This window comes from Aspergillus vadensis, assembly GCF_003184925.1.
Source record: "Aspergillus vadensis CBS 113365 unplaced genomic scaffold BO88scaffold_1, whole genome shotgun sequence".
Classification (NCBI taxonomy): domain Eukaryota; kingdom Fungi; phylum Ascomycota; class Eurotiomycetes; order Eurotiales; family Aspergillaceae; genus Aspergillus; species Aspergillus vadensis.
The window spans coordinates 3,054,038-3,079,103 of record NW_020292039.1 but is presented as its reverse complement, the minus strand read 5'-3'; the positions used below and the strand labels follow the sequence as shown (position 1 = coordinate 3,079,103).

General features: G+C 51.8%; 8 protein-coding genes across 8 annotated transcripts; 3 read left to right on the top strand and 5 right to left on the bottom strand.

The window, feature by feature from the left end:
• The first annotated feature begins 2,811 nt into the window (after positions 1 to 2,811).
• On the top strand, positions 2,812 to 4,374 carry BO88DRAFT_379023 (putative integral membrane protein). Its single transcript, XM_025704462.1, has 5 exons — positions 2,812 to 2,981; positions 3,041 to 3,145; positions 3,204 to 3,601; positions 3,657 to 3,721; positions 3,778 to 4,374. Exons 1-5 carry the CDS (start codon positions 2,832 to 2,834, stop codon positions 4,293 to 4,295), a joined length of 1,236 nt encoding a protein of 411 aa, XP_025568886.1. The 5' UTR covers positions 2,812 to 2,831; the 3' UTR covers positions 4,296 to 4,374.
• Positions 4,375 to 5,976: 1,602 nt separating this feature from the next.
• On the bottom strand, positions 5,977 to 7,161 carry BO88DRAFT_421396 (lactonase family protein; the record flags this gene model as incomplete). The annotated part of the gene is made up of 3 exons (XM_025708505.1): positions 5,977 to 6,806; positions 6,856 to 6,964; positions 7,018 to 7,161. The coding sequence occupies 3 exons, from the start codon at positions 7,159 to 7,161 to the stop codon at positions 5,977 to 5,979; spliced, it is 1,083 nt and encodes a 360-aa protein (XP_025568885.1).
• A 907-nt stretch (positions 7,162 to 8,068) lies between these two features.
• On the bottom strand, positions 8,069 to 9,538 carry egl2 (putative endoglucanase; the record flags this gene model as incomplete). The annotated part of the gene is made up of 5 exons (XM_025704461.1): positions 8,069 to 8,835; positions 8,890 to 8,987; positions 9,053 to 9,117; positions 9,181 to 9,392; positions 9,448 to 9,538. 5 exons carry the CDS (start codon positions 9,536 to 9,538, stop codon positions 8,069 to 8,071), a joined length of 1,233 nt encoding a protein of 410 aa, XP_025568884.1.
• A 630-nt stretch (positions 9,539 to 10,168) lies between these two features.
• cbhB (putative 1,4-beta-D-glucan-cellobiohydrolyase) lies at positions 10,169 to 12,128 on the bottom strand. Its single transcript, XM_025702449.1, has one exon. It carries the CDS (start codon positions 11,898 to 11,900, stop codon positions 10,290 to 10,292), a length of 1,611 nt encoding a protein of 536 aa, XP_025568883.1. The 5' UTR covers positions 11,901 to 12,128; the 3' UTR covers positions 10,169 to 10,289.
• Positions 12,129 to 12,337: 209 nt separating this feature from the next.
• BO88DRAFT_400724 (formyltetrahydrofolate deformylase) lies at positions 12,338 to 13,617 on the top strand. The gene has a single exon (XM_025705662.1). It carries the CDS (start codon positions 12,525 to 12,527, stop codon positions 13,374 to 13,376), a length of 852 nt encoding a protein of 283 aa, XP_025568882.1. The 5' UTR covers positions 12,338 to 12,524; the 3' UTR covers positions 13,377 to 13,617.
• On the bottom strand, positions 13,611 to 19,899 carry BO88DRAFT_421389 (Rh-like protein/ammonium transporter; the record flags this gene model as incomplete). Its single annotated transcript, XM_025708504.1, has 6 exons — positions 13,611 to 14,450; positions 14,497 to 14,933; positions 18,087 to 18,340; positions 18,404 to 18,727; positions 18,771 to 19,749; positions 19,866 to 19,899. 6 exons carry the CDS (start codon positions 19,897 to 19,899, stop codon positions 13,611 to 13,613), a joined length of 2,868 nt encoding a protein of 955 aa, XP_025568881.1.
• A 507-nt stretch (positions 19,900 to 20,406) lies between these two features.
• On the bottom strand, positions 20,407 to 22,548 carry BO88DRAFT_461052 (M20 family metallopeptidase). The gene is made up of 5 exons (XM_025711131.1): positions 21,949 to 22,548; positions 21,509 to 21,891; positions 21,040 to 21,429; positions 20,863 to 20,990; positions 20,407 to 20,815 (listed from the first exon to the last, which is right to left on the bottom strand). Exons 1-5 carry the CDS (start codon positions 22,060 to 22,062, stop codon positions 20,586 to 20,588), a joined length of 1,245 nt encoding a protein of 414 aa, XP_025568880.1. The 5' UTR covers positions 22,063 to 22,548; the 3' UTR covers positions 20,407 to 20,585.
• A 608-nt stretch (positions 22,549 to 23,156) lies between these two features.
• BO88DRAFT_327397 (MFS general substrate transporter) lies at positions 23,157 to 25,022 on the top strand (the record flags this gene model as incomplete). Its single annotated transcript, XM_025702510.1, has 7 exons — positions 23,157 to 23,323; positions 23,377 to 23,470; positions 23,520 to 23,644; positions 23,695 to 23,853; positions 23,913 to 24,282; positions 24,357 to 24,764; positions 24,822 to 25,022. 7 exons carry the CDS (start codon positions 23,157 to 23,159, stop codon positions 25,020 to 25,022), a joined length of 1,524 nt encoding a protein of 507 aa, XP_025568879.1.
• Between the last annotated feature and the right edge of the window lie 44 nt (positions 25,023 to 25,066).

Genomic DNA, 25,066 nt, shown 5'->3' with positions numbered 1-25,066 from the left:
GGCTTGAGCACACTGATTTTTTGTTGAGGGGAAATCCTGTTGACATGATAACAATCCTCTGTTGGGCATCAAGCAGTGGAGAGTTCGAAAAGGGTCCTGCGAGCCGTCATCGGAGACAGCTATGAGCTTCGCTCAAAAGACCGCTGACTGACAGGGTACTTGGATCACGAACATGCGCACTTAGACGGCAGTCAGTCGCTAGCTTCTCGACGTGAGCCGTCCTCAGGGGATGCTAATGCTGCAGAAAGGTTCTCCTAAACGTGCTATAACAGCGGGAACGGATTCATCCTAGCCGTCTTGTCCTTGCAGGGATACGAAAATTTAGCCTGGCTAGTCACTGGGGATCTCTTGAGGAAGACCAGTCAGAAGACTAGTCTCCAAAGCAGAAAAAGCAAGACAGGCACTAAGTAGCCGATCAGGAATGTTCTAGGAATGCCAACCATCCCGCCAGTCCCTGTCCCTTTCACGTGCCGAGATAAAGACGAAGATCAAAAAAGCAATTATTGCAGGCGGACTTCAGGGGGGAAGGAGTTCCTGCTTCGCCGTTGCTTACTGTTTGTTTGTTTGTTTGTGTGTGTGGCGAGCTGCGAGGGACTTTTGCCTTTCTGGAAACGGTTTCCGATCGACGGAGATTGCGGAACAACCCTGGTCTAGTACGTTGCCGGGCTTCCGCGGACTTGCGAGGGCTAGGATTCCGTGGGAAGCATTTGGATTCAATTTTGTTTGCTTGTTGCTGGTCGGCTGTTTTGTGTGCGGTGGAACTCGGATAGTGGCAGCATCTGATCTATCGCAGTCAATCGTCTTGGTGGTTTCTTTTTTGGAAAATCCGCCACGTGCTGCGGACGCGCTCGGACAAATGGCTTCCATGTGGCAAGATGGTCCTTTCCTACGCACGCCTGTGTGTCACTGAGATGAGGATTACGTTGGGACACCTCATGGCCTGTCGATGGTGAAACGGCCAAACTGGATTTCATGGTGACAGGCCCTTTCTCCGTCGGGGACCAACGTCAGCCAGCAAGTGAGAAGGTCCACGCAGTGTGGTCCCCCATATATTTGCCGGTATTATTTTCCTATTATCCTTTCTGGGTCGGGCTCACATGCCAGACTCAGAGAGAACAATGGCCTTGACTGGGGATCAGCTCGGGGACTTCTTTCTAAAATTAACGCCAATTTAAATTACACTTCGGCATGCGGGCCTGCTGTCTGCAGTGTGCTGCTAGTCGACTGCTCTTGCGTTCTATCAATCGCTCCATCGACCATGTTAGATCCGCTTAGTGTCCTGTGGCAGGCATTTTAGCGTCCGCGACTTTCCTCCAAAAGGGAAAAGAAAGTCAAGAGGCTACCGTCCGCCTGGGACCTGCACAAAAAGGAGGGAGGAGGGAGGAGGGGGGAGGGGCCCATGCAGGAGCAGTAAGATTGCTCACCGAGATGATCCTGCATCCTGCAGTCAGAGTCAAGCCCGGTTTCCGTCGGGCTAACTAAAGGCAAGCATCGATTTAACCGGAATAAAATGAATGGTTTCTGGCATGAGTGGTCGATATGGCTCAGTGTCAAAATCAAAACATACTGAAGGGATCCACACAGAGCATTCAACACCGTTCGAGAAGCCGGCTATTGATGCATGCCGCATTGTATCTGAGCGACAGTCAATAGTGGCAATTCCTTTTGATGGCTGGAGATTTCACAACACATTATTTGCATTCATTCAATTTGTTGTTTGCCATCCGTGCCTCGAGGCGGGCTATCCCCACCCTCCGGATGGGCTTCCGTGCCGGCGAAGGAGACCCGGTGAAGCCCTCTTTTTTCCCAAATAGCAGAGGATCTGCTTGAGTTGTGAGGCTGTCAATCTCTGACGGGGCGGGGATTTCGCTACACCAGATGTCTGAATTATTTTGGACAGTAACTCCTGGAAGTTGGAGGGTTTTTACTCTTTCTCCCACTATTTTTTTTTCCCTTCTATTTTTGCTGGGAACGCGTCGGTAAGCTACGCGGTTCCCCTTCTTCCCAGCCCCTGGATTCAGTCCACCGCAACCACAGCAACTCCCAAGTGCCAAACCAACAACCTAATCTCCCTACCATCCATGGTTCTACCCCCTCGCATTCGGGGACTCCCTGCCCATGACAGTTAGAGAGGGACGGCCCCTGTCCCGATAGAGTATAAAATTTCTGCACCGTCCCTGACTCGTCCGTCGGGGATGCTTCCTTTCCTGGTGGCAAACCCGACCGAAGTGGATCGACAGCACCACGCACCCAATCGACGCCCGCTGATGCACTGAAACTACCGACAGGCTGGAGCAGCATCTCCTCCACCTCCAAATGCAGACTAATCGCAAACACGCTTAAGAAATCAGAAGCCATTCGCAGACGGGCCCTGACTCGAAGGGAGTCCGCTCACGTCTCCCATCCACAGACAAGACCCAACAACGGCCTGCCAGCCCTGAATCCACCGCAATTATACTGGACCGTGGACACGGTCCAACATATGCAAAAGTAGAAACAAATTGACACTTCCTGCAGTCCAACTAAGCGAGCCTGTCCAGCTCGCCTGCTCAGCTCGCCTGGCTCAAGTTAGTCCTACGTGTAGATCGCCTTCTCTTTTAGGAGTGCGCACAAGCCCATCACCGTCTCCTGGCGGAGGACGGATGAACATCTGCGACCCGACTAGTCCTGCACCGTTTGGGATCCGACGCGATTAGCTTCGTGTCTACTGCTAGTCCCGGTACTGGTTCTGGACCTCCCCGGCATTTCGGGCCTTCTCATATATTGGGTCATCCCCACCCCGCGTGAGCTGAGCTGAGCTTTCTCGAACATGCCTCGACTGCGTCTGTAGCATGGCTAAGGATGACCGCAGCCTCGAGGTCAAGGCGGTTGCGGCCGCCTTTATGTCAGTTGCGTGTGTGACTGTCATACTGCGATGTTATGTGCGCGGATGGATCGTGCGAGCCTTCGGCTGGGATGACTGGGCCATGGTGGTGGCCATGGTACGTCTGATCCTGTATTGACTTGCAAAGCATGGTGTTCTAATCAGCAGCATGTCTAGGGCTTCTACGCCATGTTCTCGGGATGCATGATTGGAGGCAGTCTGTACGGTACTGGGCGACGTTTCAAAGACTTGGATGCGCATCAGCGTGTAACCGCCATGGAGGTCGGTACTCCTATTCCTTTCACCCTCATACAATCCACCTAACATGCGCCGAATATAGTACTGGTGGTTTTGTGAGATCGCCTATTGTTTTGCAGCCGTCGCCTGTAAAATCTCCGTCTGCATTTTCTTGATGCGCATTACTGTTCGACGCCTTCATATCTGGATCCTCTGGACCGTCATGGTCTTGACCGTCATTGCCGGCATGGTCTTCATGTTCATCATGTTGCTGCAGTGCAAGCCACTCGCCTACTTCTGGACTCGCAAGGCTTTCAACCCGGATATTCACGGCCACTGCATGGACATACAAATCGTCATCGCCATGACCTACGTATACAGTGGCTTCGCAGCGCTGTGCGATTTTACCGTGGGCCTTTTGCCTATCTTCCTTGTGCGCAAGTTGCATATGAAACAAAAAACGAAAATGGCCGTGGTGGGCATTCTGAGTATGGCATGCATGTATGTTGCCTCGCTGCTTCGAAGCCTATCCGATAAAACTAACCAACCCCAACAGCGCCTCCTCTGCTACCATCATCCGTATCCCATGGGTACATACCTTCGCGGATTGGGACTTTCTCTGTACGCCTCCCACACTCTATCCAAACCCACACAAACCCCTTACTAACCTCAGCCAGACGCAACCGTTGAAATCGCCCTCTGGTCCAACATCGAATGCGGCCTAGGTATCACCGCCGGCAGTCTCGCCACCCTCCGCCCCCTTCTCCGCAAATGGCTCGGCTCCAGCGCCGACCCCAACTACGACGCATCCCCTTTCCCCGGTCCCTCTGGCTCGCGCCCGCTCGGCAAGAGCGGCGGCATGGGACGCAGCCACGACCGGCCCTACCCACTAGGCTCGCTCGATGAAGCCGCCGTGCAGAACCGTCTCCGGCCGGACAAACTGGCCGTGACCGTAACGACGATCCAAAGCCAGGTGGACCCCGATACGCGACTCTGGCGCGGCGGGTCATCGAACAGCAGTGAGGAACGGCTGACGGGATCCTCGGGCAACGCGGAGCGAACGCATGGAACAATCCCCGAGGGGTCTGATTTGGAATTAGGCATGGGATTAGGTATCCATCGGACGTTTGAAGTGACGCAGACTTCCTCGGGAGGCACGTCACATAGTACTGTGGGGGTGAGGGAGCATGTCTGATAGATACCTTTGTCCTTTTTTTCTTATTGATTCCCCTGGGTGTATACATTATTCGGGTTGCATTGGGCTGGAGTGGGTGGATCTTTTCCTTTGTTTTTTTTCCTTTTCTTTATATTTGGGATTAATGAACATCGCATATATTGCATCTATAGCATGTTGCATAGAGCGAGCGCATGAATATAATGATTTACTTCATTACCGAACGAACTAGTTTTATGGGTGAAACCGCATACTATACGGAGTACTACTTGGCAGTGATCTGGACTCGTCAGAACTAAAAGCTTGGTAAGAGTTAGTTTACATGCATCGGGATCTGACATTCGGACGAACCCCGGACTTCTCGATTGATAGATCACATTCGGTGCTTACTTAGTTGGCGATCGATCGATCGATCAATCATTCAATCAATTGCTGACAGTCTGCATATGCAGGGAATTTGAAGTATCGAGTCGGGATGGGTCCCGGTTGGGCGGAGAATACAGCCGGTGCGAGTTATGTTAACTACTACTACTATCTATCTATCTATCTATACTTTGTAGGGTTGTTAATTGGAGTAACGATACTTGGTAGGGAGCTGTAAGCTACTGATCAATTACTAACCAGTCAACGGCATCGTGAGGAAATCAAGTACTCCTACTTACTATTATATATATTTTGAGTATTTCTAAGAAGTTGTTGACGCGCTAACCGCTAAGCCTGACAAGAACAATATATTATCGCGTGTAGGCATAGTACTTACTCGGCCAGACAACCGAGATACAAAAGTAGTACTACTACTATCACATCTAACTAGTATAGGAAGATACTATGAGAATTCAAAGGGATCGTGATATAGTAATTAATGATTCCCTACCGCCGTTCGCGATGAAATTATACCAAGCCTATGATAAGTAGTGAACTACAATACAACATGACATGACATGACAGGATAGTAACTATGATATAATATGATATATCAACAGTAGCCACAATTTTAGTACCCTTAGCCAAGGAACAACAACCAAGGAATTTCTTGGAAGTTATCACCATTAGCAGACTATGTTATAGGGGTTATTGTATGGTGAACCGGGATTTGTTATTCGGGATTCTATACTCAGAAACTTGGATGTGTTCCTCAGTGAGGACCTTGACAGGGCGGTTGTGGTTCTGGGCCTGGTCGGGTTCATTGCGGGATGAGTTATTTCCATGGTATAGGGAGGGGGTTGGGTATTGATGCATAATGATTGCTTCAACTGCTGTTATTATCAGCGCTGTTGTATAATAGGGTATGAAAGTGCCTTGGAAGGTTTGTGATATGTCGTTTTGTGTACTTGCGCTTCTGTTGGATGTTTCTTACGGGTTTGATTTCATGTTTTAGTAGATGTAGGAGGATTGTTTTTGGAAGTGAATGTCAGTTCAGTTAGTTTGGAATCTTAGCAGTGATCTAATCTCGTAAGTTAGATAATAGTAGCAGTGGGGTGTGCCTTACTGTGGTAGTGAGTACGTGTTTGTATAAGTCTTTATGTTGAGGGGTCAATTACATTCTCTTACTGGGTTGTTCTTCTACTCGGTAGTCAGTAGTGTGAGATACGTCTGGTGCTTCCTGTTCTATCGCTTTGAGAATTTGCAGTGATTTGGTATATCCTCTGCTAGAGCATAAAGCATATCATCATCTATTTACATTCTATATATACTTTTCACATTAATCATACCAAATAGCATTCATACCGAATCCCTTCTCCGGGATATCCACACGCGCAACCCGAGCCAGCGTCTCATCCTTGAAGCGGTAGATCTCCACAAATCCAAGCTGGTCATCGCACAGCGCCAACCACTCATCGCTAAAGTCGCACGGGCTAACCGCATTCGAGTGTCCACCACTCGTCGACGTAGGGTGAATAAACAGCTGCTTCTCAATGTTACCGTTCGGTCCCAGCTTGAACGCCGTGATGTATCCCGTGACATCGAAGTGGTTGCTACGGGTCGTGGCAAAGAGGTACTCTCCGCTGCGGGTAGTGAAGGTAACGTCGCCGCGGTACTTGTTGCGCGGGGGCAAACCCTGGGGCAACAGGGGGTATGTAATGTGGGTGAAGACGGGCTTGTGGGTGCGCTCGTCGATGACGTACACGGCCAGACGGTTGCCAGCTTCCATCAGGGCGTACAGGTATTTGCCGCTGGGGTGCATCTCGACCCAGCGGGGGTGGTCATCGGGAGAGGGAGCCTCGATACAGTCGACAAGGGTCAGCTTGCCGGTTTCGGGATCCTTCAGGTGTGTCCAGATCTTGTTGGCCTGGAGATCGGCGGAGTAGAGGTAGGTTTCGGTGGGGTCGAAGACCATGCCGTGGATACCGGTGTTGGGCTCGTACTCGTAGTTCTGGATGTTCTCGAGGAGAGCGCCATCGGAACCGGCAGAGAAGACGTTACCGTAGCCGGCGTATTTGTAGAAGGGGTTGCCGTAGACGTTGTAGGGGGGCTTGTGGGCGGCGAGGACGAAGATGGCGCGGGTGTTGGTGTCGGCGCTGGCGGCGAGTTCTGAGGAATTAGCGGGATTCATCGCAGAGAGAGGGAGAAGAATACACACCGTGACCAGCAACAGGGTGAGAGGCTTGGTGAACAATCTCCGTGGGGCTGTGGACGGCGAAGCTGTTCCACTTCTTCATGGCGGCGCCATAGATGGCCTTCTTGTCATGCTGGAGGGGTGTGAGCGGGGAGCAGCGGAGGAGGCATTGAAGACTATGCCTACCGAGAAAGTCATCCAGGAGATGGGCTCAGCCTCGGGGATGTCGGTCTTCTTGACGAGGTCGAGAGTGAGGGCCTCATCGTCAAAGGCGACGGTGTAGATGCGGCCTGGAGGGGTCCAGGTACCGACCATAAGATGATGCTTCATGTTGGCGGGGGCCGTAGGGGTGAAGAGGGAGGCTGTGAGAGTGAGAGGGAGGGGTGTATGTTTGGGAGGAATAGTAGAGAAGAGAGATGAACGAGCAATGGCACGGAACATAGTCCCCTGGAGACAGGAGAAGATGGAAGAGGAAGAGCCAAAGATGCGATCGGGAATGAAGGCGAGAAGCGCAGCCGATATTTCGCCCGATGCGGTAATGCGGGGAGCCGGCATCCGCGACCGGCAATCCGGGGTTGCCGATACAGCAGAAATATCAAGTATGCTCAAGGGTTCAATTATCGTTTGATTTGTTATAATATTCGAGTTCTGTCCATTATTAAAAACAAATACATCCAATAAGAGAAACATCTGATTCTGCCATTGTGGACGTTGAGGCATGGCACGTGCGCTGCCAATCCTCGCAGTCTATCTATCAGTTCAGCCCTCATTATGGAGCATCTTCAGCACACTCCAGTACCTAAACTGTCTGCCACTTACTCCATCGAGGAATATCTCACAGACCGAACAAGTCCTCAACCCCTAGGGTTACAGGTTTACAATTGATTCATGTCTCCTCCAGAGAAGACATCCCACTCCATCCCATCCACCGCTTAACCACGCCACCCTAATGTAATCAGTAAAGAAGAAACAAACATGATACAATATAAAGAAATAGAATTGTACATGATTATCAGCATACCTTGCAAATAACCTTAACCCTGTCTCACTGCATATGCCTCACTGCAACCAATCCACACCCCGCAGAAATGGATAAACCCTTCGGGGCAGATCCGCGGCAATTCCCATTGCCGGCCGGGAACGCGCTTAGCCGAGATTCTCCAAACTATCAGTAGTTGATATACAACATCACATATCATTCTCACTCACTCATATAACTGACCAGATATATAACTATCTACAAACACTGCGAATACCACTCGTTCTCCACCGTACAAGTATATCCATCCGCACAAGTCGTCGCCCCAGTCCATCCCGCCCCACCACACTGCGCATAATGCGCAGCCACAGCCGTTGATGTAGCAGTAGCAGCAGCAGTGGTAGTAGTTACCTTGCTCGTAGCACTTCCAACAGCAGAGGTACTACTCGCACTTGCCACAGCAGTTGAAGTCGTACCCCCCGAAGAAGAGGATGAACCAGGAGTATAACCCTCCAACACGCCCAAATAATACTCATACGCAACGCCATCATCCGGCTCCAACGAAAAGATATAATCTCCCCACCAAGGTCCAGCAGACCACCACATACCCCCCAACCAAACATCACTCGCATCGACCATCGCATCCAACATGCCCGTAACCGCCTCCTCACAAACACTATTTGCACCGCCCGCAAACTCTCCCAACACCGCCTGCTTCCCATTTTCCCTCAGCCAACTCGTGGCATCAGCAATGCGCTCCGCACCGATCGTCGAGCTAACGCACGTCGAACTCGTCCCGGAGCCATCGCTGTCCAGATATTGGTGCATTTCGTAAATGAGATGGTCGTTAGGGTCGGTGAGGTTCACGAGATTCGTGTTGGTGGTGGTCCAGGTCCAGGCGCCCGTGTAAGAGTTGCCTTCGACGAAGATGTATTGTGTGGTGGCGCCGGTGGCGCGGATGGCCGTGATGGCGGCTTGGTTGAGGTTGAGGACCAGGGTTTGGTCTTCGTCGTGGAATTCGTTGTCTATCTCACTATTAGTATAGGCTGCTGAAGATTGGGGCTGGGTAGGGTAGGTACTGGTATCGAAGATGACCAGGTCGTTGTCGGTGAACTCGCTGGCTACTGTTGTCCAGAATGCTGCAAAGTCACTCGTTGAGGTGATGATGTTGCCGTAGCTGGATGCCATATCATATTAGTTCTATACTGACGGAGACTGAAAGAAGGAAAGAGAAGAGCATACTATCTCCCAAAATTATGCGGATCCACCACTGCATAAGCACCTAGATCTGTAATAGTTTGCACCGTCTACACCACACACCCCATTATCATCAAGAACAGCGCATCTTAAAACCCACTAGGGAAACTTACAGCTTTCAAATCAGCCATATACGTCGCATCCGCCGCCCCAGTCAACTCATCCGGCACCAACCGCTCCATGAGGAACGGCACGCGAAAGATATTCATCCCTGCACTATGCAGCGTCTCGATGGCCGTTGCATCAGGCCAGATGTAATCTGTGCCCAAAGTGCCGGGGATATTTCCGGAGCCGAATTCGGCGCCGGATTCGTTACTACCAAACCCTGCTCACTTATCAATATGTGTCTTTCAAGACGGTAGTAGAGAAGGAAGAGGTACATTGAAAACCAGAGGATCGCTTCGCCTTCGGACTGCTACTCGCAGTCCAGGCTTGAACGAGCAGGACAGCTACAATAGAGAGAGTCTTCATCTTGCTCTGTCGACACAGTATCCGGTTGTCTTCTCTGGCTGTGCTTCAAACCATTCTGTGTCAAGACAGATGAAGTCAATCATTTATATTCACCTCATCATCACCAAACATCGCACATTCTGCCAGAATCCTACCCAACTACTCGGCAGCCGGACCGACAATCCATACCACTTCATCAGAAACCCATCGGCCCATTTCCTAAACAAGAACGGGCGACCGAATTCGTCACGGGTGCGCAAAAGAAACCCAAGAACCAACCGGTTTGTAGGTAGCTTGTTTCATGCTCTTCCCCTTTGCTGATCCGGAAAGGACCGGATCGTCATCGCTTCGGGAAAGGGGGAAACGGAAAACTAAAGCCAAGCTTCCCTGCAGAGGATGCATGCATTGGATGCGGAGAATATCCCGTCCAGCCATGTGGTGTGTCTGGGATTGGCGCTGGTCATGTCAGCACTACTTTAGGCTTTCCGCACGGATGTTCTGCAGATATGTGAGGAGCGGGGGAAGGAGTTATTGGGGGATGGTTGATTGATTGATTGGGCTGTGCCTAGGTTGGGCGTCGGGTACGGGAAGTTAATTTATTATAGTATTGGTATAGTGTAGTGTGATTTGAGGATAGTGGTTGGTAGATTCGGCGTCAAGTGATCATGTCATATTGCTCCCTAATCTTAACTAAATTGTAGTACGTGTGCTAACTACCATTCACTAACTGAACGTCCCCACACTGTCGTCTCGACTATTGTCCAGAAGGTATTTACAAACACTGCGAGTAGTACGCATTCTGATACGTGCAAGTGTATCCACTCACACAAGTGGTCGGACCCGTCCAGCCCTGTCCACCACATTGTCCATACGCCTGCGCCGCCGAAGTAGAACTGCTACCGCTGCTGGTCGTCGAGGTAGTCTTCAAGGTCGTCGAAGTGGCCTTCGTGGTAGTAGAGCTCGAGCTGGAGCTAGACCCCGACCCCGAAGAAGACCCACTGGAGTAAGTCGAGCCAATGGGCCCGAACTTGATGTTCGAGTACGTGACATACGCATTGGGTGAATCCGCTTCCACAGTGGCCGGCACACCCGAGTCAGTGCTACAAGTACCGCGGGCCACACCCGGGGTCGAGGCTGACGAGTTAACGGGGTAGTCGCTGTCGAGCCAGAGCATGTTAGCGGCGTAGTCATCCCACAGACTCAAGACCAAGACCATTCCATTTGCCATAGCCTCGCCCATGCCCGCGAGACCGCCGTGCGTGTCAAACACGTTCTCATCGCCAAACAGAGTCTTCTCTGATTCACAGAACTCGGAAGTGATCGAGCTGCCGTTGACGCTGGAGTAGGTGGAGGCGCCGTTGGCGATGACCTCGCCATTCTGCACGTACAACCGCTTGATCTCGGTCAGGGTACCGGAGGAGGTGCCGTCGTCGGTGATGAACTGGGTGACGACGGTGAAGGGGCTGTTTGTGTCGACGGTCAGGCCGGGACCGTAAAAGTCCGTGTTGCCCAGACGGTAGGGGTTGTAGTCGCAGCCGTCGGGGTCGCAAGTGCCGCTGTAGCGGTCGCCGCTGGCACTGTAAGTACCACCGCAGGAGTCGCCGTCGCACATGGTCTGGCTGGCGGAGTCGCATGGGTGTGCGGTGAAAGCATTGGAGATGCTGTTCGCTTCCCAGACGTCCATCTCAGCGCAGCAGGAACCGTGGTCGCCAACACCGGTGTTGGCGTTGTTGCTAGAGGGCTCCCAGCCGTCGCAGTTGGCTTCGCCATTGATGAACTTCAAGTCGCGGGGGCACTGCGAGTCGCAGTATCCGGTACCGTATTTGGCGCCGGCCTTGTTGCCAGAATACTCCGAGGTGCCGCCGTCAGCGTCCATGGCGACGAAGTACAGCGCGCCGTTGAGACCGCAGGGGAGGTTGGACACGTCCACGTCAAAGGTGAACTCCTGGCCGAGGAGCTTGAACATCTCATAGGTACTGTCGTCGCTCATGAGGTACAAGCGGGATCCGATGTTCTTGCTGGAGCCCTGGGTGACGAAGTTCAGGCGCAGCTCGTCGCCGGACGTGGTCACACCGTAGGTCGCCTCGTAAGTGGCACCGTCAAGTGCGCAGTTCGCGGCACAGGTCACATCGTCTGTACAGATCGAGGTGTCCCACTCGTTGCCGGTGTAGCAGTTGGTGGAGCTGGAGGTTGAGTGCACCCAGCGCCAATTGGCGTCAATGACCACCTCGCCGTTATTGGTAGTGCAGCTGCCATCGCTGGTGCAGGTTTGCCAGGTCAAAGACGGATGCGTCTCAGTGGTGTAGGTTCCAACCTGCTGAGCATTGGCAGAGGCAAGAATGGAGAGCAGCAGGGCTGCTCGGTAGATTTGAAAGGAAGACATTGCGATTCACTGCTTGAGCTCTTGGGCTTCTGAGTTCTGCTGTGATGAATGCGGATGCTGTGATGATGATCATAGGGGAAAGTCGAGCTCTTTATACCTTCGCAAATTCATGCTGCCTATTTCAAAACTCCATGCTCGCGGATATGTTACGGCTATACGGACCGCATCCCGGCATGGCACGTAGAGTAGACTGACTTCCTCGTCGCCGAATCTTGAAGACATCGTGACAAGCGAGCTCAAAGGAGACCATTTCCTTTACCAAAATGGCAATCCGGCGGCCTGGTGGCGCCGCCACAATAAGCAGGAGACAATGCCGTTGTGCATCCGGCAATCCGCACGGGACAACGATCTCACGAGCCCAAAGAGGAAATCCAGCGCAGACCATGTGACTTGCATCGTAGCCCTACAAGCAAGCCCTAATCTTATCAATCACCGCACCCCGCCTGAGTCATCAAATCATGACCGAAACCGGGCAAAGATCCTCGCTGTTTCGCGGCGGGGCGCCCAACGGCCGAAATTCAATTCTGCTTCGTTGTCAGGAACTGAAGTCATTCCTAAGAGCAACCCACTGCTTGATTCAACATCACCCCACCACCACGGTATCTCCCTGCAGCAACCACCACAATGAGCTACATCCTCACCCTCTCCTGCCCCGACCGCCCGGGCATCGTGCACGCCGTGACCGCCTACCTGGTGCAACAGAACCTCAACATCATCGACAGCAGCCAATACGGCGACCCGACCAGCCAGCGCTTCTTCATGCGCGTGCACTTCAAGGATGAATCCTCCCCTGCCAAGTCCCTCGACGACCTGCGCGCCGCTTTCCAACCCACCGCCGAGTCCCTGACCATGACCTTCCAGCTCGTCCCCGCCTCCTCCAAGCCCCGCGTGCTGATCATGGTCTCCAAGATCGGCCACTGCCTCAACGACCTCCTCTTCCGCGCCTCGACCGGCCAGCTCCCCATCGAGATCCCTCTGATCGTCTCCAACCACCCCGATTTCGCTACCTTGGCTGCTACCTACAACATCCCCTTCTTGCATCTCCCCGTCACCGCCGACACCAAGCCCCAGCAGGAGGGACGCATCTTGGAGCTGATCCGCGAACACAACATCGATCTGGTTGTTCTGGCCCGTTACATGCAGGTGCTGTCGCCTATGCTGTGCGAGGCTATGTCTGGAAAGATCATCAACATCCACCACAGTTTCTTGCCCAGTTTCAAGGGTGCTAAGCCTTACCACCAGGCTTTCGACCGCGGTGTTAAGATTGTCGGTGCTACCGCGCACTTTGTCACCAGTGATCTGGATGAGGGTCCGATTATTGAGCAGAACGTTGTTCGCGTCAACCATGCTATGAGCCCCAAGGAGTTGACTCATGCTGGTTCCAACGTTGAGAGCAATGTCTTGGCTACGGCCGTGAAGTACTTCGCTGAGCGGAGAGTCCTGCTCAACGGACACAAGACTGTTGTCTTCAACTAGGTTATATTTTTGGCAGTAGGGTGGTATATAGAGGATGGAAAATAATGTTGTTACTCTGACTGGACGGCGCTAGCGCTGACCTGAATGTTACAAGCGAATTCCCTCGAAGGGATGGTAATCTTCTTCTCCGGCCCATTGTTCCTCGTGCAGAGATTCGCCCATTTGGGATTTGTCCATTCCTGCGATCACATCCCTACTAAAGTTAGTTGCGCTTATAAGCTGGGGGTGGTGCACTTACTCATCCGTCGCCAATACCTCAAAACCAGGCACACAGTCCACCAAGGCATACAGAATGTAGCTTCCCCCAAAGCTCCATACGAACCCGATCAGCGCTTCGACGATTTGTATTCCTAGTTGTCTCCAATTGCCATCGAAGAAACACCCGCCGACGATGTCGGTGACGCCGTCATATGCTGCGACTTCTCGTTGCGCAAACAGGCCAGTTACAATCGTGCCCAAGAACCCACCCAGGCAGTGTGTAGCAAACGTGTCCCCGTTGTCGACCCAGCGCAGAAGCTTCGCTCGTTTGGTAAACTTGATTTTGAGAGCTTGATACCCGCATGCAGCACCTAGGACGCCAAAACCCATTGCTGTGCTCATGTCGATGAAGCCTGCGCTCGGCGTGATTAGAACGAGTCCTGCGATAGCACCTAAGAAAGTGCTGTCCAAGCTCCACTTTCCGGTCTCCCAGTACGTCAGACTCGCCCAGGTGAGAGCGCCTGAGGATGCGCAGAGATTCGTCACGCAGGCGGTCATGACACTCTTGAAGTTGAGAGCGAGCGTAGTTCCCGCGTCAAAGGCAAGCCACGCATTCCATATGATGATCAGTGCTAGCAGTTGGCACAAAGTGTTGTGTGGCCGATGCAATAACAGGTGCTGCGGGGTTCGAATTTGAGAGCGTCGCGACCGAAACAGGGGATAGGAAAGGTAGACGCTCATTGCTGTGGCGGTGGCACCGCTGCAAATATGCACGGGAGTGCCCCCAGCAAAGTCGAGGGCACCAAGGTTCGCGAGAAAGCCGTTTTCCGACCACACCATGTGAGCTAGAGGAGCATATATAAACGTGCACCAAAGCTAGAGAATTTAGCGAATGTCGAGGGGACGAGGAGGCTGCTCTTACAAAGATGAATGGAATCAATGGAAGAAGCCGACCGCGCTCACAAGCTCCTCCTATTGCAATAGCGCACACGGTCGCGCAGAAGATGAGCTGAAACTCCGAGAAGAGAATCTCGGGAATCGAGCCCACCGGTTCAGCGAGTACGCCGATATGAAACACTTTGCTGAAGCCCCCAAAGAAGCCATTGCCTTCACCGTAGGCGAGCGAATATCCCAGCATCCACCATTGGATCGAGCAGACGGCGACCGCCAGAAGGCCGGGATAGAACGAAGCAATGCTATTGAAACGAGTGGAGTAGCCAGAGTAGGCGAGCCCGACAGCTGGGATAATAAGCCAGCAGAAGACAGAGCAGACAAGAATGAATAGCGTATCGATTTTGTCGCAGGCTTCCCAAGCTGTTTGGACAGACATTGTGCCTGTTATTCCGGCTGTCCCTGGTGCTCGCTGTTGAGCAAACGAGAGGGGTATTTTAAATATCGCAATAGTCCATGGCTGATAGGTACTAGTAGTTTGTATCGGGGTCTGGTGCTGACAGAATGAGAACGAATCAAGCCTGTAGAGCTTATCAGCTCAGTAGTCATGGCGAATATAATTGGTCGGGATGCACTATCATGTCGATCGCCGAGCTCAGCTCCTGCAAGACGATGCTCGGATAGGGAAGTGCAACCAGCTGCAATTTGGATGCAGCAAGGCGGGGTGAGACTACTTGTAGTAGTAGTTAGTCCGGCGGAGATGCAGGCCGACCTGAGGGATTTGATCACAGCGATCGATATGTTTCTAGCAGAACAGCCATTGGTAGGATGTATATTGCTTTTATACAATCTTGTGAATAATAAATTGCAGGCCTCAGGGAGACTAGAGTGAGAACTTGTATCTAGCTGATGGGTGTTGGCGTCAGGCAGCCATACTCATTGCTTTTAGTCTGTGGCCACATGCGTCTGAAGCTCATAATGACGGATCATACGGAACGCACAGCAAGCAACGCGCTCTTAAGCATGTTTTGGTCAGCAATTTCCAGAGAGCGATGGCAAGTTTGTCTGGTGCAGCACATTGCTTCGTTGGCCGTCATCATGCCTTCAAGTAGCAGCAGTCGAAATTAGTATGTCAGGATTAGTATCGTCGCTCGATGGGTGCTATTAGCACTTCATGTCCATTTAGTAGCTGAGAATCACAAGTGAAACAGCAGGGTTGTTCACGTAAAGTCGAGGACGAAACAGAGAAGAAAAGAAGAGTGCGAACGAGGACCCCCACAATCGGAAAAGAGTATCTATCCCAATGGAGCAACTCGGGACACGATCCGGGGTAAACCGGGACCCTCACCAGCCACATTTGCGACCGTGCCACAAGTCCATCAGCCACACCCGTGACCAACCAACTGATACGTGGCCAGGACCTCGGAAAGTAGATAATCCGCCCCTTTCGAGTCCGACCGAGCGACGCCATTATTCGCCGACCACCAAAAGAGCACAGCTGGCCCATTCGCGTTCCATCCATCCATCCCCATCTCACCTCGCCTCCATTGACACCTCAGCATCCATTCCTTCGCTTCGTCAAAATGTCCGACCAGGTGCAAGAGCTCCTCAACGTCCCTCGGGAGTTCCTCAGGGAAGGCGTGCAGTTTGTCAACCGCAGCCAGAAGCGTGAGTTGGCCTGTTGCTTGTACAGCACTCCTTGGATTCAAGCTAATAAGTTTTGCAATGATAGCCGACAAGCGCGAGTTCATCAAGATCAGCCAGGCTGTCGGTACTGGTTTCCTGATCATGGGTTTCATCGGTTACATTGTGAAGCTGAGTATGTTGCTCTTTTAAAGCTGGATTAAGCCCCCTGCTAGACCGGTAAACTGACTCGTCTTAGTCCACATCCCCGTTAACAACGTCCTCGTCGGTGGCGCGTAAACGAACACTCCATCATCCATTCTATTCGGTGTCAAGCGAAGAAAGAATCATCATAAGGTTCATCATGTACCTTATTGGCCAATTGCGAGCTAGGGTGCGCATGCGGATGCGATCTTCAAACGAGCGTGTAACATTATACCCGCCTGATGAATGAGCAGATTGCGATGCAGTCTCGCTCGACGCGGAGACCAGTCGTTGGAAACTGGCAATATGTGCATAATTAGTCTGGGCAGGCGTTTAGGGTGTGCTGTTAATATATCCCATTGAACTATGGCAAGCTGCTATTAAACCACTGAAATTATAACCTATAATGAATCTATACCCAGTATCTATGTCCTCACTACCATCAACTCAGACTCACTAATTATGCTGCCAAAGCTTCAATCACATAACTATTTATGACACGTCCAACCTTACCACAACCCCCAGTCCCAAAATATATCTTATCCAATGATCAGCACTCAACTCAAACCAACTTAAACATGATGTCACCACTCCAGCCATCACCCTCTACACCTCTATAAACAACTACCACCATTAATTACCATAAGCAATGCAATTTCAATCCCCTTAGCACTAGACAACTTCCTAGTTACACTGCAGTACCCTTACCAATCTTCTCCGAGGTCCCCACACTCGACTGCCGATATCCGTTCCCATTAGTATATCTCTTCTCCACCGGAGTACTCCACGCACAACCACAACCACATATACATATAGCAGTCCTCGCCACCCCGATTTATACCTCTACTTCCACATAACACCCCTCAACTACCAAGCCAATTACCCCAATTGACCTTACCCGAAAACAAGAAAGAGAAAAATGGAGCCAATCTCCCCACCCCCAACCCTAACCCACCTCTTCACACTCCGGTGCGCCGTCGACCCACCCCTCGAAATCGGCACGGGACCGTACGGCCGTCGACGCTGCGTGCCCATCAAGTCCGGCACTGTGAGGGGGAAGTATCTCGTCGGGGAGGTCGTCCCGGGAGGAGCGGATTTTATGTACACATTCCCATGCCCATAGTACCTTACTGGGTAATTGAATTGGGATTGAAGGCTAACTATGGGGTGATGGTATAGGCTAGTGGAAGAAAACCAGACGACGCATGTGAATACGAATTATGTGATTAAAAGTGAGGATGGGGCGTATATTTATGTGAGGTCGGTGTTTTCCACTTTTCAGTTGTTTTGATGGTTGAAATGGAGATTTGGGTATGGTATATGCTAATGCGTGGAGTGGGATTTGTAGGACGGAAGGAACCCGATCCGGACCCCCCGAAGTGCTAAAGGCGTTGATGGAAGGAGACGGTGTTGATCCGGCGAGTTACTGGTTCCATTTACATATCAAGTTGGAGACAGGACATGAGAAGTACCGGTGGATGACGAACCGGGTGATTGTGGGACGGGCGACGAGGGCGAAGGGGGAGGTTGCGTATGATGCGTATTTCTTGGAGAATTTGTCATAAATCCAGGACAATTGTGGAATAATGTATATAGTTGTTACATATTAAAGTATCTGGTATACAAGGTATCATATATGGTATCACTGCAAACGGATTTGGTGGTTGCGCAGCAATTCCGCCAAATTCGCATACTCCCCTGCGCTCGCGTCCTGGCGAGCAAGTACCTCCTCTGCGAGTTGAAAGGCCCATAGGTGTTCTGAGTGGAATGATCGCAGCTCGTAGAGCCGCTCACGTAGCCACTCGCGTTGCGCTGGGTCGTCGGTTTCGACAATGGCCATGAGGAGTGGCCAGTGTAGTCGCCGTAATAGACGCGGGTCTGCGGCGTATTGTTTGTGGGAGTTATCGATGATGTTGTTGAGAGCTTGGCGATGCAGTGCGGCCGGTGGGCGGGCTGTATCAAAGAGACGACGGTGGAAGAGGATCAGGGCGTAAAAGTTGTTCACGGCCATGTATATGGTATTGAGCGTGCGGCGGGTGGAGCCTGGACTGGCGAGTTTGGCGGTTAAGAGAAGGTCGGAATATTTCTGTCCTGGTTAGCATGGATATTACAATGATACCAGAGGTTGACATACATCTCGGACCGCCATCATCTCGGCAAACAGTGCGTCGCCAGACTCGGTGTGTTTTTCATCCAAGCATTTCCAGAGCTTATGCCATAATGTGTATCCGACATGTACAAACTCCAGCCCCCGGTAGTTCTCCATGTCGTCCGATACCTCCTGGTCCGGATATTGCTTACCCCAGAAGCATCGACCCCAGAGCCGCGCGCAGCGATATAGATGGTCCGGGTGAAGAGATTCATTGCCCGAGTTGAGCACGTAGTCGTAAAGCGACTCTGTAGTTCCGATCGAGCGACGATTAACATCGATGTATCTGATCGATTAGCGATGCCTAATAAAGCAGGAAGCATACTTACAGTATCCATAACAAGAACTGGTCCGAGATAAACGAAGCCCTAGATACCGTATCACTGGGCTGGTCCGCCTCCATTGCCAACAACACCTCGTTAACATCGCGCACATGGAACAATTCCGGATGTGTTTCCAGCAGAGACCGCACTCCCTGCAGATGGAGATGAAGATGACGCACGCAATGACCAAATTGCCATTCATACGCGACCATGAGGAACATGGTTGCGAAGATCATCTCAAGCTCCGCAAACGACACTTGAGGTTTGGGGGTTTCCAGTAATTGGCGGAACTCCTTGACGGCCATGCCATAGTGGTACCGGCCGTGATCCTCGGCGGTCGGACGACCTGGTGATCGGACAACGAGACCATTCCGATGCATATCACTTGCAGACAAAGCCAAGATCATGCGCATGATGACCTTGCTGGTAGCCGCGGGCCCCTCATACAGATAGCGGAAGCTGCTCCATTGCCAGTTCTTCATGTAATAGAACACCACAGACGAGGAAGGAAAGTACTGGAAGTATTTCTGATCATGCTCCGACAAGACGAGCGAATTGGTGCAGGGCAAAGCACCTGTTCCGAGCAGGGGCCGGTAGAGTGGTGATGGTTGCGCGTAGGGCGGAAACGGCCATCCCGTGGGGAAACTGACATCTGGGGAAACCGGGGAGAAATCCGGGGCTGGTCCGGGGGACTGCCGATGCCAGAGAGCAGCTAGAGTGTTGGCATAGTGAGGATGAAGAATGCTGTTGGTCACAGCAGCGCGAACAGGAGAGGGAGTGGTCGCAGATGGGGAGGAGCAAGTGGTGATGCCATCGCTGGTCGGCCAACGAGGTTGCGCGGGCTGCAGATGCCGAACCGGGGCATTGGCCTTGCCGCGCTTAACGGGAATCCCCCATTCACAGTTCAGTCGTAGATTGAAGCAGCGTTTGCAGACTGGACGCTCCTCCCCGCATTTTACTTTACGACGGCGGCAGGTGCTGCAGCCTGTAAGATGCGAGTCAGTCAATCAGTCAGTCAACAACTGAAATGTCCGTCCGCTGGGATCTTTTTTTCCCGAGCTTTCCGCCGACTCCGGGGAACTCGGGCAAGGGTTGGCATACCATTCTTCGAGCGAGGCGCGTTCCGACCCGACATGGAATGAATGGCCCACTCGTGAAGGAGTCGGATCAGCCGACAGGCATCAGTAAAAAGCAGAAGAAGATAGCCGATATCACGATTTTAAGCGAGGGGCAGTGGGTGATGCAGCGGGAAAGTTCATCGGGAAAAAGAAATTCGGACGGACACAAAATTCATGGAAGCGAAATGACATGCCAGGCGCTTAGTCAGCGGCAGGACAGCTGGGACTGACTCGTACAGGGCTGGCTGGAAGGGCAGAAAGTAGTTGAAGATGGTAGCAAGTATCTAGAAAGTGTGCTTCTTTGAATGGTGAATTTCTACAGACTTGGAGAAGGGTCTGATCTCAATTTGGGGTAGTTTGCCCCGTCGCAGGGCTAACGTTCTCACCCTGGTCTTAGTGACGCCCGCTAGGGAGTCACCGTGGTTTGAGTATGGCTACTAGTAGCTGGCGCATCGCCAGGGACAAGGTCATCAATCGTGCATTCGAGATCTGCGCTAGGAAGGATTATACTTCTATCGGGTATACAAACAATGTGACAGACGCCATGTTTCACCTTCTCTGAGTAATATCGCCGAGGATCTACCGAGAAACATCCTGATGGCTGTCTGTAAGACATCAAGCATGGAAGTGGTTCCGAGCAGATGCTCGAAAGATAGTATGGTGCTTTGATGCCGGGAATGTCATAGAGACAGTGTATCCTGTCTTACTCCTGGATACACTCCTTCCACTGCTTCTGCGCAATCCCGAACAACTCATCGCTCGTCACCATCTCCCACCCAATCAGCGCCAGCGACTTGCCTACAATCACCGCCTCTTGGTGAGCGTAATCGGTTCCAGCCGCTGCAGCAAATTTGGGATGATGGGGGAAGGAGCCTGGTTCATCCGTAATCCCAAACATGGTGTGTAGTGTCGGGACAATGTAGCTCACATTGCCTAGAGAAGTCAGTAAGGTACCCGGATAAGAAAGCATGGTCACCTACCGATATCCGATGATCCTGTCATGACCTTGTCAAGACTTGCAATGACATTCCGGTCATACTTGGACATGTGTGCTTTATATCGGTCGCACAGTGTGTCATTAATCTTGACGTCTGTATACAACTCATTCCTAGTCCGGTTAGCTCACCTTCTGTTGCTCCAGTTGTTGACAGACTTACTCAATAATCTTGGCCTCACAACCTGTAGCCAATGCACCTGCCTCAATGCAGTTCCGCACTTTGACCATAAGTTGGTTCAACCCTTTCAATGTCGGGCTACGAACCTGCCAGTACGCTTTGGTGTACGAAGGAATTATGTTGGCCACCGTGGGCGTATCGAGGAAAGCACAGTGTATGCGCTCATCTGGGCGGAGTTGCTGGCGCAGTACGGCCACGTTGTTGTACGATGTCACCAGGGCGTCGAGGGCATTGATTCCTTCCCAAGGGTTGCCGCCAGCATGGGCACTCCGACCTGTGAACTCGCAGTGTATCTCTTTCCTAGCGTTCATTCGCACACCACCGACGCTGTCCGCTACAACGCCGGGGAATAGTTCTTTGGGTCCTGCGTGACTGAAAAGGTCAGTATACCAAGAGGAGAAGTCTACTCAATAGATACGATAAGCCGCCTGAGTGAATGGTCAATACGTACGCCATCAATGACACATCTACCCCCTTGTATGCACCCAAGTCAATCAACTTGGCCTTGCCACCGCCATTCTCCTCTGCCGGAGTACCCAAAAGCTGAGTGCGACCGGGGATACCATATTGTTTCAGGACAGTCGACAGCGCTAGGAAGGCGGCCATACTGCTGGTAGTGATGAGATTATGACCACAGGCGTGGCCAATGTCAGGCAGTGCATCATATTCAGCATTGAAGTTGATTAGGCGTCCACCCGATCCGCTGAGTGCCTCAAAGGAGGTGTCCAGGCCGTATGCGTGACGGGTTACGGTGAAGCCTTGCTTCTCGAGGAAGTCGCAGATAGTGTCATGGGCGCGATGCTCTTGGTAGGCTGTTTCTGGATTACACCAGATCTATGGTAGGGTCGATGTTCAGAATCATTTCAAGCGAAAGGAGAGTTTCGTGCCTACCTCTCGGTTGAGCTCTCGTAGCGACGTTTTTGCCGATTCCAAGGCTGCATCAATTGCAACCTTCACCTCGTCGATCGTTGGCACGGTTTGGGTAATGGTCTGCGTTTCAGTCATTGTGACGATGGTCTGTCAATCTTGCTCTCAGATGGTTGAAATTCCAGGGAAGAGCTCCCGACATCGTCTGCCGGGGCGTCATATATGTCCTTCCCTCCCCTACCCTCGCCTTGCTATCGCGGCAAGGGATAAGCGTGGAGAACCTCGGCCGACGAGATGGGCAAATTCCGAACATTCAGGTGAAACCTATGATAGGATGACTCGGGTAACCATTACGAACAAGTGTCACTTGCAACGATGACTCCATCTGCACCCCGCATCGCGGAAGATTGTCATTATCAAATCCGCCCCGACAGCCACGGGAAACCCTGCGCATAAGCCATTAATAATATCTCCGCTATCACGCTATCAAACGCTATCACACTTATCAGGGTCATTGGGTCGGCAGATAACAGTGGATCAAGGTATTAAATGAGCCCTTCGTCCCTGACCAACACGAGGCGTTTCTCCGCACGATCAAATCTGTGGGGGAGGCGCAGTCGCGAGTTTCCCGGAAGATGGACCCAGCATTGAGTTCTCGAACCAGTGGAAACCCAAGGATAAGCGTGGTGGAGAGTTGCCGGTTCAGCTGCCGGCATTGCGATGAACGATAACCTGCTTGTCATCTTGCCGACCGACGCTTCGTATTGGTGCATCTGCCGACGGCGTTGCTTGGATCTGCTGCCATATCGCAACCCCGGATTCTAACCTACTCGAGTCACCGCACGGATATCGTTTTCCTCATTCAAGACCAACACGGCTTCAAGTATTTCATTGGGCCATTCATCGTCTATCAAATGTAAACAGATACTAGATAGGGAAAGTCAATCACCGGGATTTGCCTCACGGCCAAGTCCCCGACCTTGCCACCATCGCGATGAGCACAGACAGGGCACCAGAGCGGTATCGGCTTGTCAAGTTACCCGGTGGAGATACGTGTATCAATCGCTGATCGCGGAAGTCGTGCGCTTGATTCCGTGGGTGCTGTTGGTTAAGGTTTAACTTCCTGGTTATCTTATAACCGATGGGCCTCATCTGTACTGGTAGTACTAGTATAAACAGTAAACCAATTCCGTGCCATCATGCCGTGGCAGCTCTCACGAAACCAAAACATCATGGAGAAGCAACATACAGACCCCCCTCCCGGGGTGACCCCCGAATTAGACGATCTAAAACTGAAAGAAGAAGCAACCCTGGCCCGTGATGTCGGACTGGGACAAGTATTGGAGGTGGAAGCCACCCCAGAGCAGGAACGAAAGGTTCTGCGAAAACTGGACATAATGTATGTGTAAATTGTATAGCATTAAAATGTTCTTTGCTCACTGCTCGAACAAGATTGATCCCTCTGATGGGAGTCTGTTACATGATGCAATACATGGACAAGCTGGCTCTGAGTCAAGCTACCCTGTTCAACCTCCGGCAGGATTTGGTATGCTGCCACTCATAGTCAACATCATACCTATACTGACTTTAAACAGAACCTCAAGGGCCAAGAATACACCTGGACATCTGCAGTCTTCTATTTCGGGTACTTCGCCTGGAGCTGGCCTAGCTCGTATCTCATCGTCCGTCTGCCCATTGGCAAATACATTAGTGCCTCAGTGTTTGTTCCTCCCACCGATCCTGCTCTATAATGCCACTAATACCATGTAGATTGATATGGGGAGGCATCTTAATGTGCCACGCCGCAGCAAAGAACTTCGGAGGTTTAATGGCTGCCCGATTCTTCCTAGGAGTGGGCGAAGCCGCCATTGCCCCGGGCTTCTCCCTCATCACAGGCATGTTCTACAAGCGTGAGGAACAACCAGCACGGTACGCCTCCCCCATAACGAGAACAATTATTATAGATATTCAAACTAACAACTAACAAGGCAATCGGCCTGGTTCCTCGGAAACTGCATCTCCAGCGTCATCGGCGGTGTCGTAGCCTACGGAATTGGCAGCATCAAAACCGACGCCGTATCTAGCTGGCAACTCCTCTTCCTCGTCCTCGGCGCCATTACAGCATTCATCTCCTTCTTTCTCATCTTCCTCCTCCCCGACTCCCCCAAGAAAGCCATCTTCCTCACCAAACCCGAGCGCGCCATCGCCATGCACCGCACCCTCGCCAACAAAACCGGTGTCGCGGACGAGGGATCATTCAGATGGGACCAAGCCTGGCAGGCACTCCGCGACCCTCAAACCTGGTTCTTGGTGCTGTACACCTTCTCCGTGAACCTTTGCAACGGCGGAATCACTAGCGTAAGCCCCCCTTCCCAACATAAAATATCAAAATCCTCATCCATCCCGATAAAAATCTAATCATAAACGACCAGTTCTCCTCAATCATCATCAACGGCTTCGGCTTCTCCCAAATCCGCTCCCTCCTCATGCAAATGCCCATGGGCGGCGCCCAAGTCGTCTTCCTCATCCTCACCGCCGGCATCGCGACCTTCGTCCCACACACCCGAATCCTCATGATGATCTTCAACACCCTCACCTCCCTGATCGGCATGATACTCGTCTGGAAGCTCGACGAAGATAACCGTCGAGGCAGACTCACGGGTCTGGCACTGGGCGCTGTGTTTGCTGTCAATATTCCCCTCTCGCTGAGTATCATCAGTTCGAATGTCGCCGGGTTCACAAAAAGAAGTACCACCAGCGCGTTGTTGTTTGTTGCATACTGTGTGGGGAATATTGTCGGGCCGCAGTTCTTTTATACCTCCGAGGAGCCTTATTATCCGGTATGTTTTCTTCCATCTGTTTATAGAGGGGCGGTATGCTAATGTGGTGGGTTATAGACGGGCATGAAAGCGGCTATCTCGGGACTGGCGTTGGGGGCATTCTTTCTGGTGTGTTTGCTGGGTTATTATATCTGGGAGAATAAGCGGAGGGATCGACTGTATGGAGTTCCGGAGCAGATGACGGAGAGTCAGGAGTTGGCGTTGGGGTTGTCGAGTAAGACGGATTTGGAGATTGAGGATTTTAGATATGTTGTGTAGGTTTCATAATAGAACACTACATAAAGAGATTTCAATCAGTTTGT